We start from the raw sequence: 19,155 nt of genomic DNA, 5'->3' as shown, positions 1-19,155 counted from the left end.
ACTCCCCCTCTCTACTTCTGTTTTCTCTCCTTCTCTTTATACATAGGCATTTCTTCCGCCTCAAAAATTACGTTCTACTAAAATGATATTACCAACCACTGTTGAAGTTCTTGAAGTTTGTTTATTGAATTGATGTAAATAATGTGTATACTTGGTTATCCTGCTCAACTATTAATATCTTTCTTCCTTGACTTCAAGAATTTTTATCTCTGTATAATCTCCATATGTTGAATGCACAAGTACAAAGTTGTGTATATATAACTACTACTTGCATCTTATCTTGTAAACTCTATTTTTTTCTGTTGTATTGGAGCTTTTCTCCTCGGGTCTCCACTGAAAATGGGCCACAAGCCCAGTTGGACTAACCCGGTTAACAAATGTCAATAAATAAATAAATAAATAAAAAATAAATAATAAATAAACATTAGAAGATACTGGCTCACAGAGTGAGTGATGGGAAGGGTCCTGGGATTGTTTGATCAAAGACTCAGCTCTGTAGGTGTCCTATGAGTAGTACACTCTGGCCGTGGAAATTGGAAGCTCATACCCAGGAAAGTAGTGAATATTCCTTTTATGCTCTTGGGGCCGGGTTGTATTTTGTGAATTAATTATTGAAATAAACTTATGTGCACTTTCTTGGTAATACTCCTTACTTGATTGGCAATGGTGGGATTCCAGCCCCAGTGGTGCCAGCCATCTTGGCATTACAGTGGCTGGCATCCATTACATTGGTGGCAGTGGTATCACTGCCACTATAACATTGTTGGCAGTGGTGCCATTCCTCTATCACACCTGATCACAAGGCAAAGACAGTGACTAACAACAATGAGCAACACAGTAAATTGTTAGAACAGCAAGTTGAGAGTGCACATTAACACATGTAAGGATTTATACAAATTGACAGCATCAGATTTATAAATAATTTCTAACTTTTAGGCAGACTCAATAGAGGTATGCAGAAAAGTAAATGGTTCCAGTGAAGATGATAACTGTGTTACACATTATGAGAGTAACTGTGCAGTTACCATTACAATGATACCAAGAACATTTGTACAAGTCAACAAGATGGCCCTTAATTTTGTAAAAGGGAGAGATGTAACTTGCAGTTCTTAACTGTCTGAATCAAGAATTTGCAGAAAACAGTTGCAACTTCAGAACAAGATCTCTCACATGAACTGAGGTGGAACGTTGGCCTACCTAGTAAGGATGTAGACAGTTCACTGAGAACAGAGTATAACAGAGATTTAATATTAATGTTATTTTTAAGTAGGGTCAGTAGTTAGAATAAGGTAGTTTAAAGATAAGTACATCTGGAAGCAGAATAGCTCATGCTGTGATGGGGAGTGCTTCCCTTTGTAGTCAGGAGGCATTGTGTTCTGGCTGGACATGGATATAAATCTGATGATCTTATTTTCTGAAACTTGAAGAAAGAAGATGTTGTAGCAGTGCTAACACTATACTTTAGTTTTATTATTGACAGAGAGTACTGTAGATCTACTGCTTTTCTGGATTCTATGATGTGCAGGTTTAATCATAGGTTCATACTAGGCTATCTGCCCTAGGGCATTTATAAGCCTAGCCAGAGTGTGTGTGGCTTTCGCCACCCCTTGGGATGAGAATACTATGCCCATTTAGGGTTTAGTTTACTGTGCCTCTGTCTAGTAGTGACACAGAGATGACCCCCGGGGTAAACCTACGATCTCCCATCCACTCGTCAAGATTTCTCTTGAAGAGAGTTAGTGAGGGGCTCTGCCTAACATGGACTGGGATTCTGTTCCAGAGTGTAGGGAGCCTCTGGGTTATGAATCTGTCTCTCCAGCACGTCCTATTTATTTCTGTGTTGAGGTTCAAATCTCTTGCTCTCGTGGCTCTGATGGATTTGGATTTTCTGAGGTGGAGCATATCCATTAATTCCGGATTGGACATGGCCTTGTACGTCAGGCATAGATTACCTCTGAGTAGGCGGTATGCGACTGAATAGAGCTGGAGTTTCTTCAGCCGGGCAGCATATGACATATGTTTGAGACCCTTTATCCTCTTGGTGAGGAACTTTTGGGGTCTTTCTAACTGCTGCAGGTGTCGGGTAAGATACATCCCAAATGGGGCATTGTACTCAATCATGGGCCTGATAAGAGAAGAGTACAGGGGCACAATGACCTCTCTTGATCTAGATGTGAATCCCTTCATGATAAGGTGGGCAATATAGAAGGTCTTCCTAACCACCTTGGCAATGTGAGTGTCAAATGAGAGGTTACTGTCGACTTGGGTCCCTAGGTCCCTGATTACCTCTTCCGTACTTAATGGATTACCACCTATGTGGTAATTTGTGGGTACCTTGTTTTTCCCAAAGGGTATTACTATACATTTTTTGGCATTCAGTTTAAGGCCATGGCTCTGGCACCAATTATCTGTTTCTATGAGGCCTTTCTGAAGGATGCTTGTGTCCGCTGGAGTATCAATTATGGCACCCAGTTTGCAGTCATCTGCGAACTTTGTCAGCCACAATCCTCCTATGTTTGCTTGCACCTCGGAAAAATAAATGCCGAACAATAGGGGTCCCAGGACTGAGCCCTAAGGGACACCGCTTGTGACTGGCTTAGAGTCTGACATGGCTCCAGCAATTCTGACCTTGTGGGTTCTGTCCTTGAGCCAGTTTGCAACCCATCTTGTGACATATGGGTTTACATTTAAGCTGGTGAGTTTGTCAATGATGCCCGAGTGGGGTATTGTGTCGAAGGCTTTTGCAAGGTCAAGGTAGGCTGTGTGAACTGCCTTACCCTCATCAATGGCCTTAGTGACTGTTTCAAAAAAGTTGACTAGGTTCAAAAGGCAGGATCTGCCTTTGACAAAGCCGAATTGGGTAGGATCCAATGTCTGTAGGTCCCTAATGTCTTTGTTTATGAGTTCCATAATAATCCTTTCCACAGCTTTGCAGACCAGGCTCGTCAAGCTTATGGGGCGGTAATTTCCAGGGTCCGTAGAAGCACCTCCTTTGTGGAGTGGAACCACTGTTGCTGTACGCCACTCTTTGGGTACGTATGCTGTAGTAAGGCAAAGATTAAACAGCAGCCTTATGTGCGGGTTTAGTTCCTCTTGGAGTTCATGTAGCACACAGCCCGGGACACCGTCCGGTCCCATTGATGCTGTGTTTTTAGCTTTGGAGAGGGCGGCTCTCACCTGGGCATCTGAGATGTTAGGGAGGCTACACTCTGCTGGGATAGATATTTCTCCTTTTGGGGGGGAGGGGGCGGAGAAATTTGCACTGAACCTGTCTGCCAGAATGTTGGCAATATCTGTGGGTTCAGTGTATTTTGTGTAATTTTGGACTAATTCTGAGCTACTCAATGTCCTCGTCTCCTTTTCTGGATTCTACGATGTACAGGTTTACTCAATCTCCTCGTCTCCTTTTCTGGATTCTACGATGTGCAGGTTTACTCAATCTCCTCGTCTCATTTTTTGGATTCTATGATGTGCAGGTTTACTTAATCTCCTTGTCTTCTTTTCTATTCTACGATGTGCAGGTTTACTCAATCTCCTCGTCTCCTTTTCTGGATTCAACGATGTACCGGTTTACCTTTTCTGGATTCTACGATGTACAGGTTTACCTTTTTTGGATTCTATGGTGTACATGTTTACCTTTTCTGGATTCCATGATGTGCAGGTTTACTCAATCTCCTCATCTCTTTTTCTACTTGTCATTATCATACCTCAATGTATGTATATGTAGGACTTCCTTTCTCAGAAGGGACTGTCAAACATTTTCATTTATTTTTTTTAGACAAATCCATTGCAAAATATATTTGAAAGGTTCTATCTTTTGTTTTACCTCTTTTTCTTTTTCACTTCTTACCTGCTTCGATGTTTTATTCAGTCTTAGCAATTTACAAAAACTTAATAATCTATTCTCACTTCTCTCATTGTTATCTATCTATCTAAAATGTTCCTATAAAAATGTTTCTCCAATTTGTTTGTTAAATGTACTTTAACTTTGTTGTTGCAATATAGTGCTTTTCTCTCTGAGACTCCACTAAAAAGGGGTTACGTAGCTCACATGGAGGACCCTGATTACAAAATGGAAACAAACAAATGATAAATCAATAAAATAAGTAAGTACATTTGTAGACATATAAGTTTGGATAACCCTTTATTCACTGTGTTTTCAGTATGCTAATGGAATGAAAGGTTTTATTTAATCAAATGCCCAAATACTTTTGCAACCTGTGATACAAGGCTCACAGAGGATCAGTGATTATGATATTCCGAACTTTAGTAAGGCATTATTGAGAACTTTAAGCAGTTAATGATTAAGCTATATGAGCATTGTCAGTCCTGCAGAAAGCTACTTTTTTTATTCTGGAGAGGAAATTGCAGGATATTTGATGTTTTGTGTGATCTACAGAACAGGATGTCTTTGGCTTACAGTAAGCATTTAAACTCATGCAGCTCTTAATAAGTTGTTTAAGAAAATAGAGAACCGAATCGCCCAACTACTGATCTTGGATTATCACATAAGTGCTAGAATCTGCTTTACTATTCCTAGAAATAGCTTGAAAGTTTATCTTACGGACAGAGCTGGGGAGCAGTTTAATGACACTGCCTGAAACACAATGGGCAAGCATTTGGAGCAGCAGAATATAATCTGTTACCTCAAAGACATGTCTCAGGTCACTAAAGATGACACCAGTGTAGAGCTTGTGTTCCATACTGCAATTAACTTTATTGGTGAATGCATACAAGTCTGAAAGTGTGCAGCATTTGTTTTAAAACAATGCTGGCCTTAAGAGGGGACACCATATCTTTCCTCATATTGTATAATTTGTTTCTAATTTTGTTCAAATACTTTACTTAAGGGATAGACATTTGCATTATCCCTATAATCTAATGGTGTGGTAGGAGAAGTTTTAGTATTTTTTCACAGTCACTGTTGAAACGCTTAGATCAAAGATATGTGAAACTGTTTTATTTCAGATTTGTCATGCTGTTACTTATCAGATGCAGCACTTATTGTGAAGAAAGTGTTTGTATTACTTCACATGTAGTAACACCTCCATGCAATGGCACTCTACTTCATATTAGTAAGGCAGCTCATATTTCTAAGAGTGAAACAGCAAGACAGTATTTGTATAGTAAAACAATTAAACCACAAAGATTTCAGTCATTGTGTACAGATAAAATGCAAGACTCATGTTTATCCAGAATGTGACTATTTTTCATAAATAATACGTTGGTAACAAGTTTCCACAAATATGATGCTAATTTCAGTGGCTAGTTTTACAAAGCAATATAAATGGCACTACACAGAAGCAGGAATGTGGAAAAAAACTGGATGAAGTTAGAAAAAAAAAGATGTATACTGTCTCCCTGACAGAAGCTGTGCAACTACATTCTGAATGTAGTAAAAGATTGCTGTCTTAATTTCTACTTGCCATCTACCTCACAGTTTCTGATTTTCTTTCTCGTTTCATTCATCACTTTTCTTTAACCATTATTGCCACAGCTCAGATCCAGTACAAGTTAAAACTTGTATACAAACTGATATTATTACTGAAATGGGTAACAAAACCTAGCTCAACTATCATTTGCAATGTACACTATGTATATCTATTGGTATTGCAGTTGTGCTTGTTGTTGAAATCTTGGATACTGAGCATTTGTTTTAGCAATTGCTTTAGATATTATGTGTCTCAGGTTTGTATGGTATTTCTGTTTTTTGTCACAGAAGCTGCTTCCATTTCACCTCTCTGACTCTTTTATGCATGTATAAAATAATAAGTTTGTTTACTTATTTATTTACTATTTGTTCACTGGGTTAGTGAACTGGTCTATTGGCCCTCTTCAGTCATGACCTGAGCTCAAAGAGCAGAAAATACATGACGGTCTTTCAATCAACAATGTTATATACAAAATGAGTAAGTATCAATATTCAGAACATAATCAGACTGAATGCAGCTAGAGTAACATTTAAAAGATTCAGTAAGAGTGCATTGAAAAGAAGATCTATACAAAATGCAAGGTAATATGTGTATAAAATGCAGTGCAATCATACATATAATACATAAACTCCAATATACATATGAAATAATTGAGTATGAGATTCCATGGCTGAGAAAAGTTTATTAAATGCAGTCTAGTATTCATGATATAAGATGGTAAGTTAGCTAACCATTGCCATGGTAGCAGCTGCAGACAGATTCAATAAAGAGATGCTCTTTAAGTGCACCTTTGAAGTGCATAAATGGTTTCTAGATTTTTGATGTCTGTAGGCAAGTGGTTCTAGGTAGCAGGTCCCAGTCTAGATAAAGCTTGTTCGCCTCCAGCAGTTTTAAATAGAGGGTGTACTAGAGTGAAATTGTTGTCTTGTGTACCTCTGACTACATAATGGTTGTCTTGTGAAGGTAGTTTCACTCTTAAAGGGGGCAGTGACCATGCTTTAGTCCCTTGTAAATTAGAGTACCTAGAAGAAAATTGGCCTATCAGGCACTGAATGCCATGTGGATTTTTTAACAAATTGCAGTGGTTTATCTGGGGCTGTGCTAATAGAATGAATCTGTAGATTTTTATTCTCAACAGTCTGTACTCTTTGAGTGTTATGGGCTGAATGAATAACAAGACAAGGATGGCTATATTCAAGCCTGAGTATTAAAATATTTTTAGGAATGGCCTTGCGAGCAGCAGATGAAAGGATGTGACTGATTTGTAATTGAGCAATGACTTTATTAGTTACAAAATCTGTGTGTATAGTAAAGGAAAGGGTAGGACTGAGTATTAGGGTTAGGTATCTCTGTTCAGTGACATTAGGTATTCTGTTCCCAATAACAGCTGCTAAGAGAATAGGAAGAATTAAGAGGTCATTTCTTGACCGAGGCAAAGACCATGACATTGATTTTCTTGGGGTTAATTTGTAGTTTGTTTTTAGTGGGCCAGGTGCATATCGGAGTGAAATTGTCCTACAACTTGGTTTGCAGGTCCGAGTGTCTATTACTGGACTGCAGGAGCAGCATATCATCTGCATAAATTATTCAATTCATGATTTGGTAATTCTAAGGGGAGATAATTAACAAAGAGAACAGAAGAGGACCTACCACAGACTCTTGCTGCACACCTGTATTAAGTTTATCAGCAGTAGAGGATGGTTCTGTGTTTTATTTAGCTGCAAAACCAACAGATAGTGTTATCTCCAAAGTTGAGTCTTTTGAATTTGTTGAGAAAAAGGGTATGGATGACCATTAAAAAGTCTTTGTCCTGTCAAGAAAGAGACTTGCAGTAATAAGTCCCTAATCCAGGTTACAATAAATGGCATAAATGGCCATTACCAGGGTACTAAAGGGACTGAAGGCATTGCAAAAGCCATGCTGTGTATCACATAACAGGCCATAGTTGTTAATGTGCTTAAGTAGTTGCTTGTATAAAAGTTTTTAAAATATTTTAGTACTAGGACTCAGGGTGGAAATAGGTTTATAATCCTTCAAGCCATTAGAAGTGACTTTAGGTAGAAAGATTATAACTGCATGTTTGAATGCTGGTCGGACAGTGCCTGAGGTGAGAAAGAGGTTAAAGATATGAGTAAGGGGTTTAGTGATTTTTTTCAGCTGCAAGCCTTAAGAAGGTGGGATGAAGATTGCTGGATTTAGATTCTGAATTATTGAGATTGGGAAGTATGGATTTAGTCTGCTTTACTGAAATTTCAGAGAAGTGAAAGGTTGCAGCACAAGATGTTAGAGGGCACAGATCATGGGATGAAGGCTCTTCTTTGTTATGGGGAGTGAATTGTTGGAAAGGCTTTAGTTATGTCTGTTATGGTGGTCTACAAAATGTGAACATAATTATTAGCAAAGGTGGAATGATTCGATATTAAGTGTTCATCATTGGTAGCTGAATAGTTATTCAATGTCCCTGTTAAACGTTTTCTTTTTCTAAAACTGCTTGTGTCTAAACCAGTTTGCTTCCTGTTTTGTCTAAGGTACAGATCTTTTGCAGAATTTATTGCAATTCTTGTTTCTTTCCTTAAACTCAGAAAAACGTGTTGCAACTCTGTATTGTTGGAGTTCCTTTTCCTGTTTGTCCTGGCTGAATCTCTGGCTTTAATTTTGTTTTCAATATCCATTGAAAGCCATTGGCAACACTGTGATCTAAGTTTTATTTTTGTAAGAGGGTACAGTGTATCCTGGATTGTGGCCAGTCTTGTGTTGAAAAATTCTAAAACAGAGGTGATTTCAGACATGGCATACATGAGAGTCCATCTATAGCACTGTGTTGGGTGTTGAGATTCAGTAACTTATTATTAGGGAAAGATCTTCTTTCAATTATTTGGGGAGGTTTTTTTATATGTTCTGAGTGATCAAATGGATTTAATGGTGAGTTGTCACTCTGAGCACTGGGAAGTATTTCACTGTGAACACATCTAATTTGTATGTTGGTTATTATTAGGTTAAGTGAGGAGCTAGAACCACTTCTTACATTGTTTCTAGTGCGAGCTTGTATTTTTTGAGCCTGGATAAATTGCTACATTTTGTTCTGAGGCAGAGAGTATTGCCCAATAGCATTGGTATTGAAATCACCAAAAATAACTGTGTTGTTGTGTACGCCTTTAGGGAACATATGTTGGAGAGTTTTATGTAAAAGACAGACAGAAGAGGTTGGGAGGAGTAAACTGCGGCATTCCACATGTGAGTATGCTTACCTAATATGATGAGAGAGTACCCAGGTGGAACTCTTGTCATCTGCAGTATGAAAATTAGTGCAGTCCACAACTGCAATTGAGGTATTCTCTTTGATTAGAATTGAAGCACCGCCAACAGATCTAGGGCTTGATCTATTTTCATTTTATATATATATATATATATATATATATATATATATATATATATATATGGTAGTTACCCTGCATAAAAGTAGAGGGGCAGCAATCATCCATCAGCGAGGGGATTTTCTGTTATCAGCCATACTTCAAGACTGGTCTATTTATTATTAGCACTATATGCATTAGGGCAAGCAATTTTAAGGTCTTTATTTCTGATATGGTAGGTGATTGGATTCTGTAATTGAGGGCTGAAGTGAGGCGGTCCTGGGTTTGGGTGAATATTTTCTGAAGATATAAGTCTGAGTAGGAGATGTTGATGTTTTGAGAGTGAAGGGGATTGGTAACCTCTGCAGGCGTATGGATTGCAACAGAAATTGTTTCCTAGTACTATAACTGAGTTTATTGTTGGTGTCAGTCAGTAGATTGCATATTCTTACTTGGCAATCATACCTCTCAAATGTACAGATTTTTGCAGAATGTACAGATTTTTGCCTCGTGTTTTTATATATTCCTCATAAAATTGTGGTTTTCTGGCAAAGTGTTTGTAAATCACTGAGGGTTGAAGTCAGAAAATAATGACAGATATTTGAGTTTCAAGCTTCCTACCCTTCAGAAAATTCATGCTATCGAAAAAAAAACTGTTATTTTATCAAGTTTCTAAGTTTGAAGAGCAATATTTAAAAAAAATGCCCCTATTTTAAGCCCCCCCCTTAATGGCTTTATCCAGATTTTTAGCTCTGAAAGGTTCATTGGTATGCCTGGCAGTAATGGGCCTGAGTGACACGGATGAGAAAAAGGCAAAGTATACGTAATGAACAGACTGAAAGCTAAACAGACAAAATAATAAGGCAGCGACATACAACAAAAGAGTTTATTTGGCGTACATTAATTTGTTGATTTAACTAGTATCTTTATGTAATTCAGGGTTGCCGGACAGATGGGGTTTATCGCAGAGCTCATTTAGCGAAGTGAAAGAAAGACAATCGCAAACACTACAGTTGAACAGGGAGAGTAGTTTCTCTAAACTAGCTCCTTGACGGTGTGATAAACATGAACACCGCATGGAATTCTGTACATGCACTGATATCTACCAGTTTTGTATCTGCGTGCCCTTGGTGCAAACCTGCAACATTACAGACTGTTCCCTCCTTCTGTTATGCCTTCTCTTAAGGATAATCCCAACAAGAATACGTAATCATAAGAATCAGGGAGATCCATGAATCGGGGGACAGCTGAGATAAAACCATTGCCGATACGTATTAGTCAAGCCAATAGGTATTTGTCAAAATCTGTTTGCTTCTTGCCACCATCCCGCCACGGAATTATCGCGCAGCCGTATTTGATTGGTGCAAAATTCATTACTGGTCAGCAGTCCTCCTGTGCTTCTAGCCCGCTACATACCGCACACGAGGTGGTTTCGCTTTCTTTTTGCCAAATATGTAGTTTGCTCCATCTGGGCATCCGTCTGGTTGCGCTGTCAACCAGAGTCAAACAATCCACTGATAAGAAAGAGCCGGTCACCTGTAGAGGGCTCAGATATACTGACAGCTTTTGGTGTTTCTTGTTCTGGTGATATGTCTTCAAATTAGAGAAGGGGGTACCTGGCGAAAGTTTCCTAAGCCATGAGTGAGCATTATTTGAAGGCAAAAACTGACTTAGGAGAGGAGGCTGATAAGGGGGATATTAGTGACAGTGGAGCCGAGTGCTTTATAGCACGGGATGTTATGGTACCCGAGAGGCAAAATGCTGCTGGTGCTATAAACAAAGGCACAGGTGAGCAGTTTCTTGAGGGAAACGAGAAAAGTTGTGAGGGAACTGTGCCCGGGGATGCCATGCACCCCAAGGTTCACAGGCAAATTCTGCACTTCACTGGTAGAATATGGATGAGAAGACGTGAGGGTAGTAGAAGGGGAGATACGCGGCAGGACAACGAGAAAAAACTAGAACATAACAAAGAAGACGGGACGGTTATACGGCGCAGGAGATCCGTGACCGTGGACAGCTCCAAAGCGAAGACTTCACTGGACGCCCTGAAAATCAGCCTTAAACAATTAAGGTGGAAAGAAGTAAGTGACATTGTAATGGTATTTTAACGTCTGTGTGTGATCATCTGGATTTGTATTTGCCTTTATTAATCATAATTATAGTCAGTGAAGACAGCACAGTGTGTTGCGGGTTGCAACAGCAATGCTTTCCAACTTCCAAGACTGACCATCTAACAAGTCTGCATAAATACAGATTAACAGCTAACATTATGTCAAGCTAAGTTTATGGCGTTCTTGACCCTCTAGAGGGAGAATGCACGTGCCCATCGGTCTGTGTGTAATTTTGTGTACTAATGGATTAGCTGGTACATATAGCAGTCTGTATTTAATTTTATTAACTCTGGGTTTTCAGTCACCTTCCTGTCTGCACCCATAACTTTGTACCACAATGCAATACGTAGCAGTGGCTTTCTTTAAAGTACTTTATTAAGTATGAGAAATTAAACATTGCGTGTGGCTAAGTAAATATTCCTTGGAGATGTAATTCTTAACAGTAGGATTTTAAGTTGTATGTTTACTAATATTATAGATTTAGTTTTTAGTAACATTGTTAGTATGAAATTTAAGATACGGTCCCTATCATATGGAAGTTTGGAATTTCTTGAGATTGACCAGCAAACTGCATACATCTAACATTTGTTACTCTTGCATAACGTCACTCTTACAGTAACTTTAAACGTAATGCTGTTGCCTTGGTTATGTGGCTATTTTTTGGTAAATTATTGGATTTTTTCAACATCATCTACTGTAATATTGAAAACGGCGGCCACAGTGGTGCAGTGGTTAGCATTATCGCCTCACAGCAAGAGGTTCTCCGGTTCGATCCTCGGCTGGGGTGCCTTCTGTGCGGAGTCTGCACGTCCTCCCTGTGGTGGTGTGGGTTTCCTCCGGGTGCTCCGGTTTCCTCCCACATCCCAAAGACATGCTGTAGGGATTGGACACTCCAAATTGGCCCTAGGTGTGTGTGTGTGCGTGTGTGCATATGTGTGCCTTCCGTGGAAGGCTGGGCACCGGTCTGGCAACTCAACACTGTAAAACTCTACTGCCAGTCATGAGCGGACAGGTGATCTGCTGTGGCAACCCCTAACTGGGAAAAGCTGAAAGAAGAAGAAGATCTGCTGTAATATTGAAAACAGTATTGCTTCTTTAGTGCTGTGCCTGTCCAATGCTTGTTTTCTTTTTTCTTTTTTTGTTTTCATAGTTGGTTAGAACATGTTAGTGAAACAGATTCACAATAAGTGATATCTTACTGTGAAGTATGGCATTCATCTGCATATTCCTTTTCTTTTAAGATAAGATGTCTAGTGGGTAAGTTGTTAAGACAAGATGAGGCTGCTATATATGCACAAGAAAGTTGGTCTTTATTTACTACACATACCTATCAGCTTGGAATCATCAAAAATCTGGACAAAGGCCCATGAAAAGTAGGTACAACTGGCCGAAAATCATGTACACTGATTAACATAAATTGCATACATAATTATGTAACCCTGCTCACTTGAGTGGAATTATGGGATGCTAAATTTTAAATGCAAACTGAAATACAGACAAAATCTTCTTCTTTCGGCTTTTCCTGGTTAGGGGTTGCCACAGCGGATCACCTGTCCGCTCATGATTGGCAGTGGACTTTTACGGTGTTGAGTTGCCAGCACGGCACCCAGCCTTCCACAGGAGGCACACACACATGCATGCATTCACACCTAGGGCCAATTTAGAGTGTCCAATCCACCTACGGCATGTCTTTGGGATGTGGGAGGAAACTGGAGCACCCAGAGGAAACCCACACAACCACAGGGAGGACATGTAGACTCCACACAGAAGGCACCCCAGCCAAGGATCGAACCGGAGAACCTCTTGCTGTGAAGCGGCAATGCTAACCACTGAACCACCGCGGCTAAACACAAAAATATAAATAGAACAATAGTATTTTATTTATGTCCATATTTAAACTCTATAAAAATGCTTAAGTAAAATATGAATCTGAATCGTATAAACTCAGAAGAGAAGCTTGCTGCAATTCTTCACTGAGTCCTGTCTCTACATTATTTGAAGATATTATACAAATTCAAGCATAGCCTGGCATTACTAAGCACTGAGTATGTCCTCTTCATGACATGGGAAAACAAACTACCAGAATAGTTCCTGTATCACTTAAGGACTTTAACTTAAGCATGTTATTCCATAAAGACAGGTTCAGCAAAAGAAAATAAATCCACTATGATAATTGTATATTAAACACAACAATTGCTTATTAACTAAGCATTTCCCCATTTGGGATTTCTATGTTATACGTGATAATTTAATAAAAATGTCTCTTGTTTAAAACAAAAGTTGTTACACTGTTTGTCATGTTAATGCAGTGTATTTGAAAGGCAAGGAATGCACATGAGTAGAAATCTCTCCCACTAGCAGGTGCTGCTTGACTTTGTATTGAAGACTGAGGATCTTTTGCATCAACATCAGACAACTGATTCTGTAAAGAAGGTCAAAACGGTACAGACTTTCAGTGATCCAGAAATGTAAAGAGACCACCCCAGTGGCGTAGCTAGAGTTTGTGCCACCCAGGGCTGTATTTGAGTTTGTCACTCCTCCCCCCTCACAAAATTGTGGTCAAATGGGGCCTGCCATACACAAGCCTACCCCCCCTGCAGCCATTGCAGTGTCCCATTACTTGGCTATTTCTCCCCATTTACTATAAACACTGTAATGTGCGTATTGCGTTATGCTTTACTTCTGCAATGATTATTTGGGTTTTATTTAAAACTTTTATGTACATTTTATAGCACAAACACTGATAGACATCCGCTAAGCAGAACAATAGTCTCACAATACAAACAGACCTGGCATTAAAACTTCTCTGCCCTTGAAACTCACATTCATTGAAACCCACTTTCAAAGAAAATGCATCTGGCCAGTGATGGCTAAAGTTTACTTTTGGGCTGTTTTCAAATCCTAGGTCCCTTGCACACATATTTAGGACCATGCAAACATACATGTGTTGTTTGTTTCATGTTCTTGATTGTATTCAATTATATTCCTTGTATAATATAGCACACTAGTGTTTTAAATTTATTGTTTTGAACATTTTCCGAGTAATCAATGAAGCAAAATGTATGAACCAATAATGACAAAACTGCCCAATTCAGAACATTTCCATCATAAAAGTCTACTCAAACTTCTGTCATTATAATCCGCCAATATCAGTAAATATGCACAATCTCTGCAGAAGTAAAAGTCATCTAAATAATTCCACATTAAAGGGACCTGTAACTAAAGAGGTTGCTGCTAGCAAGCAACTTTATATGTCATTGTTTCATCTACAAATAAAATGCCCGTTGACCTTGAAGAGTAAATTGCCTATGTTACATTAAAAAAAATGATAAGCTAGTAATATTGCAATAGGGAATGGATGGCAAACTGATAACAGGTTCAGTTACTAGATATCTTCTCCAAAGGAGGACAGTCTCAGTACTGCAGTATCCACACCCTTTAAAGTACAACACAGTACAGTATCATCAATCCATGTATGTACTGCGGGAGTAGAACCCACAGCCTTCTGCATCAAATGCAAGTATACTACCTGTGTGCTACTAACAATGCAAACAGACCTGGCATAAGCAGCACTAAACTTCTCTTGCCCTAAAGCTCTTAGCTCCTTGTAAAAGCCACTTGACACTCAACTATCTCTCTCAACTGCAGCACAAGAAATCTGGAAAAAGCCAACATTTATTGTGGGGGGGGGGGGGACAAAGGCCCAAAACCAGGGACACATTTTAAATACTGCTTGTATAATCTTAGGAAGTTGCTAAAATATTTTTTTGTGTTACCATGGCTTGGATAGGGAGTGAATTCTGTGTGGAGTCTGCATGTCCTCCCCGCGGTCGAGTGGGCATTTGAAAGACATGTGTTGAATGGGCGTGCCTTCATTGAAGGTTGGGCATTGGGCTGGCAACTCGACACCATAAAAAACAACTGCCAATCATTAGCGGACTGGAGTTCTGCTGTGGCGATCCCTAACCGGGAAAAGCCGAAAGACAAACAACAACTCTATATTTTCTGAAAGATAGGAAGACTGAAACTTAAATGGCTATCACTATTTAGTGAATTCAGTACTCACTGATTTGCCAGAAAATCACACATTTTTAAGAGGAACAGACCAAAAGTATGAACTAAACATTCCAGACATTCTATGAAAATCTGGACAGTTGAGAGCTATGGACTCAATTCTTTGAATCACAAGTGGTGGTATGGGTAGAGAATTCAGGCTCTTGTTTCTTGTACCTAAGGTACAGGGTTTGAGCCTGAGTAACACTAACCACCAGGTATACCTAACTGGGGCATTACACACACCCGCATGCGCACACACACACACCCTTCTTGGCAGCAGAAAGAAGCAGCAAATTCCCTTACTTGGTGAAGCAGCAAAATGTGTAAACATACACCACTCATTAGCAGCAAATTCCCTTAAATGCTATATTTAAAATTGCATGGGCATTCAGGAAGAACAGGGCTACTTTACAACAGTGCACCCACAGATGTGATGTGACCAGACCACCTATGGGACCGTTCTTAAAGAACAACACCCTGAAAATTAAACTATTAAAGTAAATACAGTCCCAGAAGTGCAGCCTGGGGTGGACCGTCCCTCTCACCCCCCCCCCCCCCAAGCCACTGGACTACCCTGCCAGCTTTTATTTAAGTCTTACCTAACTGAATAACTACTGCTTTCCCTCAGCTGAAGAACTCTTCCTCCAGTCAGTTGTGAACAATAATATATGCATGTGCACTGTTTTAACTGCAGGGCAAAGTTCTTAACAGAACAGTAATACTTAATTTAAAACTACTGTTCTCCTAAAACATGCTCTGTCATGGGCCTAGGCTACACCCTGAAAGATAATGTACAGCATTGGTGTAAAAGCTTGTGTTCATTTCCAAAATACAACTCTGCACCATGACACACTTACCCGCGCAATAAATAAGTAAATTGCATAAAATAACAAGAGGAATGCAAGACAGGTTAATACTGGAGTACCACTTAAATAGTTATCAAGCAGGAAAAGTGCATGCCATCCAAGTTTCTTCATGGAGCTGAACTGACACCACCACACCAGAGAAAATCTCTAGTTAACAAACTGCTGTAGTGAAAACACAGACTGCAAATGAATTTACTTACACTAGATTCAGCCACTTGCCACTTCTTTGGGTCAAGGGTGTCCAGGTGCTGTGGACCATACCTGTCTGCACAGAATGTCTTAAAATATCTTGATTTTTGCCACATATTTTAGCCTATCACTTATAAAACTTGGTGAGTGGGACAGTATTTTATTTTTGTATACCACAACCCCCCTTTTACTCTGTCTTAGTAAAGCTTATCAAATATCATCTGTGTATAATGGAGAAGGGGGTGTACTATATGTGAGTTAGGTGGTATGTGTCCTGAAGCATACCTCTCAACCTTTTAGTGCAGGAGTCAGAGACGTAAATGGGGGAGGGGGTTTAAAGACAGATTTTAAGTATCGTTTTACTAACTTTGAAAGTTGCTGGAATAGCAGGGGTTGTTTAGCATTCACATTCTGAATTACATGAAATAAACTTAAGTGTCTGTCATTATTTACTGACTACAATCCTTAAAAATTGCCAGAATATCACAAGTTCTACTGCTGCAGGCAGTTTGAGAACAGAACATAAATAACAAGTAAAGTAATACTAACAGTCATAATGCATAAAAAATGGACATGTGGTGCAGTAACTAACAAGGTAACCTAGATTTTGCGTCCTGCATTGACTGAAAAACAGGCTCACAAATCTGAACTGCAATGAACTGTCTGGCCTGGTAGAACAAGTGAATCTGGTGTGCAGTACAACATGTTTAACCTTAAATGCAGCTACATTATCTGATCAAAACTCTTCCAGCATCTTCTAGACAATGCATTAACTACAGATAATATTTTAAAACACTACCCTACAAATGTTACCTTACCCACAGCCTGTTAATTGATTCATGGCAATAGGGTATGGATGGCATGCATACATTTCATATGCCTTTTATTTTTCTTTTTTACTTACCTGGAGCTGGCAATCGAGCGGCCAGGAAAAGTACATTTTCTCATCCTGGGAGTGCATGGGGATGCTGGGTAGACTGGACTCTGCTGCACTGGGTCTTGGGTTTGGCAGAAGTTAGAATTTACTTAAGTTAAACTATGTAAATAGCTCCTCCACTCACTGCTGCCTGCTATGCTGCCCTGCCCCTGCTATTCCAGATTTCCAAATCAAATAGGTCAGCCAGGTGATAAAGTAAACACAGTCCAAGGTGAGCTGAGTCTCCAACAGGTTAGCAGTCTGCCTGATGTCATCATGCACACGTGACCTTGGAATGCATGATGACAACTTAAAAAAAAAAAATCCAAAAAAAAAAAAAATCTGGAATTGAAGGAACCACTCAGGAATTCATGGCATTCCATTATTTTGCCCCCAAAACTGGTAAATACCGAGGAATTCGGCATGGTTGAAGGTATGTTAATACATAATCTTTTATTGTATATGTGCACGTGCATGTATGTTATAGTAGTAGGGTATGTGGTTGTGAGTGACCTGTTAGACTATTCGTATAATTAATCTAATTGAAGTAATGTAATTCGCATTGTTTTTTAATTTACACTGGAAGTTCTGCTAGGTAGTGTTTCCCCATGCCCACCAACCATCACCACATAAGTGGTAGGCTACCTGCCCTTGCAGGCCATTTTAAGCCTAGCCATTTACTGTTGAAGGTTTTAATCAAACCTGATACCTTGTTTATGTGAGATAAAATACCTTAACCTTTATGCCAACACTCAACCTCCCTGCCAACCCCAAATGATGAGCTGCCTTACAGAATGTACTGAAAAATTTACAGCATAGTGAAGAAAAGCATTCAAAGCAGAACCACTCCAGCAGACACACACGCTCTATAGTGCCTGTCCAGAGGTCAATTCCCTTCTCTGTTGCACTGGCCTTTGCACCCACAACTAACTTGGTGGTGGGGGGCTGGTCTTTAGCAGAAATTAGCCTTTCATTGACTATACTGCATGTGGCAGAGAGTGCTTGAGATGAGAACTAACTTGTGTAGGGTCCTTTAGCCAGAGGAGTTTTTTTATACTAGACTAATACTCCCCTGCATTGCTGGCATATATGCTGCTAAAATAAGACATACAATACTGGCCTACAGGAACATGCATACAAACACACATGCTTCTAAATCTGGCTATAGTATTTGAGCACTGGTTGATACGTCACAGCACATACTGTGATTTGTACTGCTGCTGAACTCTTCCCTTCCTTCACTAGGAGTCAATGCAACACTGGATCAGAAGGTCTTCTTCCCCCTAACATGAGCAAGCCAGCATTGGCCACTCATTCCTATGTTCACCACTGACTCTTCTAGTGTCTGGGCCACCAAATTTACTAGGGACAGCTGGGCCATAGGGGTTTATTCCTTTGCATGACAGAGACAATGTGTATGCTGGAGTGGCCTTGCTTAGGTTGCTCTTGTACACTCCGCTATAAGTTATTCAGTGCATTTTGTAAGGCAGCTTATCATAATCATGATGAATCTTCTCACTTAATAAATGGGAGCAGGAATTATTTTCTGGAACTGCATCTTTTACAGTCAGTAGATGTTACTGTATGGTTCCCCCTCTTTTATCATCAGTTATTATGCAGCCTGTCTGTCTGTAGGACATGCATGTGGGTCACATATCTTTCCTCAAAACGGATACCTGAGGGGAGAGACTAGCCCTACCAGGTCTTAGAAGCCATCATAAAGATAAACATCACTTTTCTCGTTATTTATGATTTATCTTCAGCTTTCATGGCTTTTGTACGAGTAGAAACATTACTTGTTTTGTTTATTTACTTTTACTGACTGGATTTGTCCAATTAGTCATGTGGCCTGTTTTCAAGGGAGATCTGAGATAGTATTTATATAAGACAGGAAAAATTGACCAGGTCATATGAAATTCCCCACTCATTGCAGATTGGCGTGGGAAAGTTGTGAGACGTTGTATCAGTGAAGGCAAGTGAACAGTGCTGCAGAGCTGCTGATGGAAAAACATCTGGCATCAGAATGTTAGCTGCAGTATGTTTGGGTAAGGGAGGAAATCATTAGTAGTGTAGGTGAAGTGACAACCTGATGGATATTGTATAGTGAAAACTTCTGTGGAGTGAAAGGAGTGAGTACGACTCATTAATTCAAAATTAGTCAATACAAAGGTTGCTGATACAGGCAAACTGGAAATGAAGTGTTGAGGGCTCCTGGTCTGTTTCCCAAGTAAA

General features: G+C 39.6%; 1 protein-coding gene across 1 annotated transcript in view; it reads left to right on the top strand.

The window, feature by feature from the left end:
* The first annotated feature begins 10,206 nt into the window (after window positions 1-10,206).
* The window catches only part of TTLL11 (tubulin tyrosine ligase like 11), a 1,746,306-nt gene continuing 1,737,357 nt past the window's right edge, over window positions 10,207-19,155 (top strand). The window contains exon 1 of the mRNA XM_044058582.1: window positions 10,207-10,866. Coding sequence (XP_043914517.1) covers window positions 10,423-10,866 — 444 coding nt within the window. The 5' untranslated portion in view covers window positions 10,207-10,422. The remainder of the gene's footprint in view (window positions 10,867-19,155) is intronic.

Source organism: Protopterus annectens, chromosome 16.part0, assembly GCF_019279795.1.
Source record: "Protopterus annectens isolate FY-2018-M chromosome 16.part0, PAN1.0, whole genome shotgun sequence".
Classification (NCBI taxonomy): Eukaryota; Metazoa; Chordata; order Ceratodontiformes; family Protopteridae; genus Protopterus; species Protopterus annectens.
This window is presented reverse-complemented; position numbering and strand designations above follow the sequence as displayed.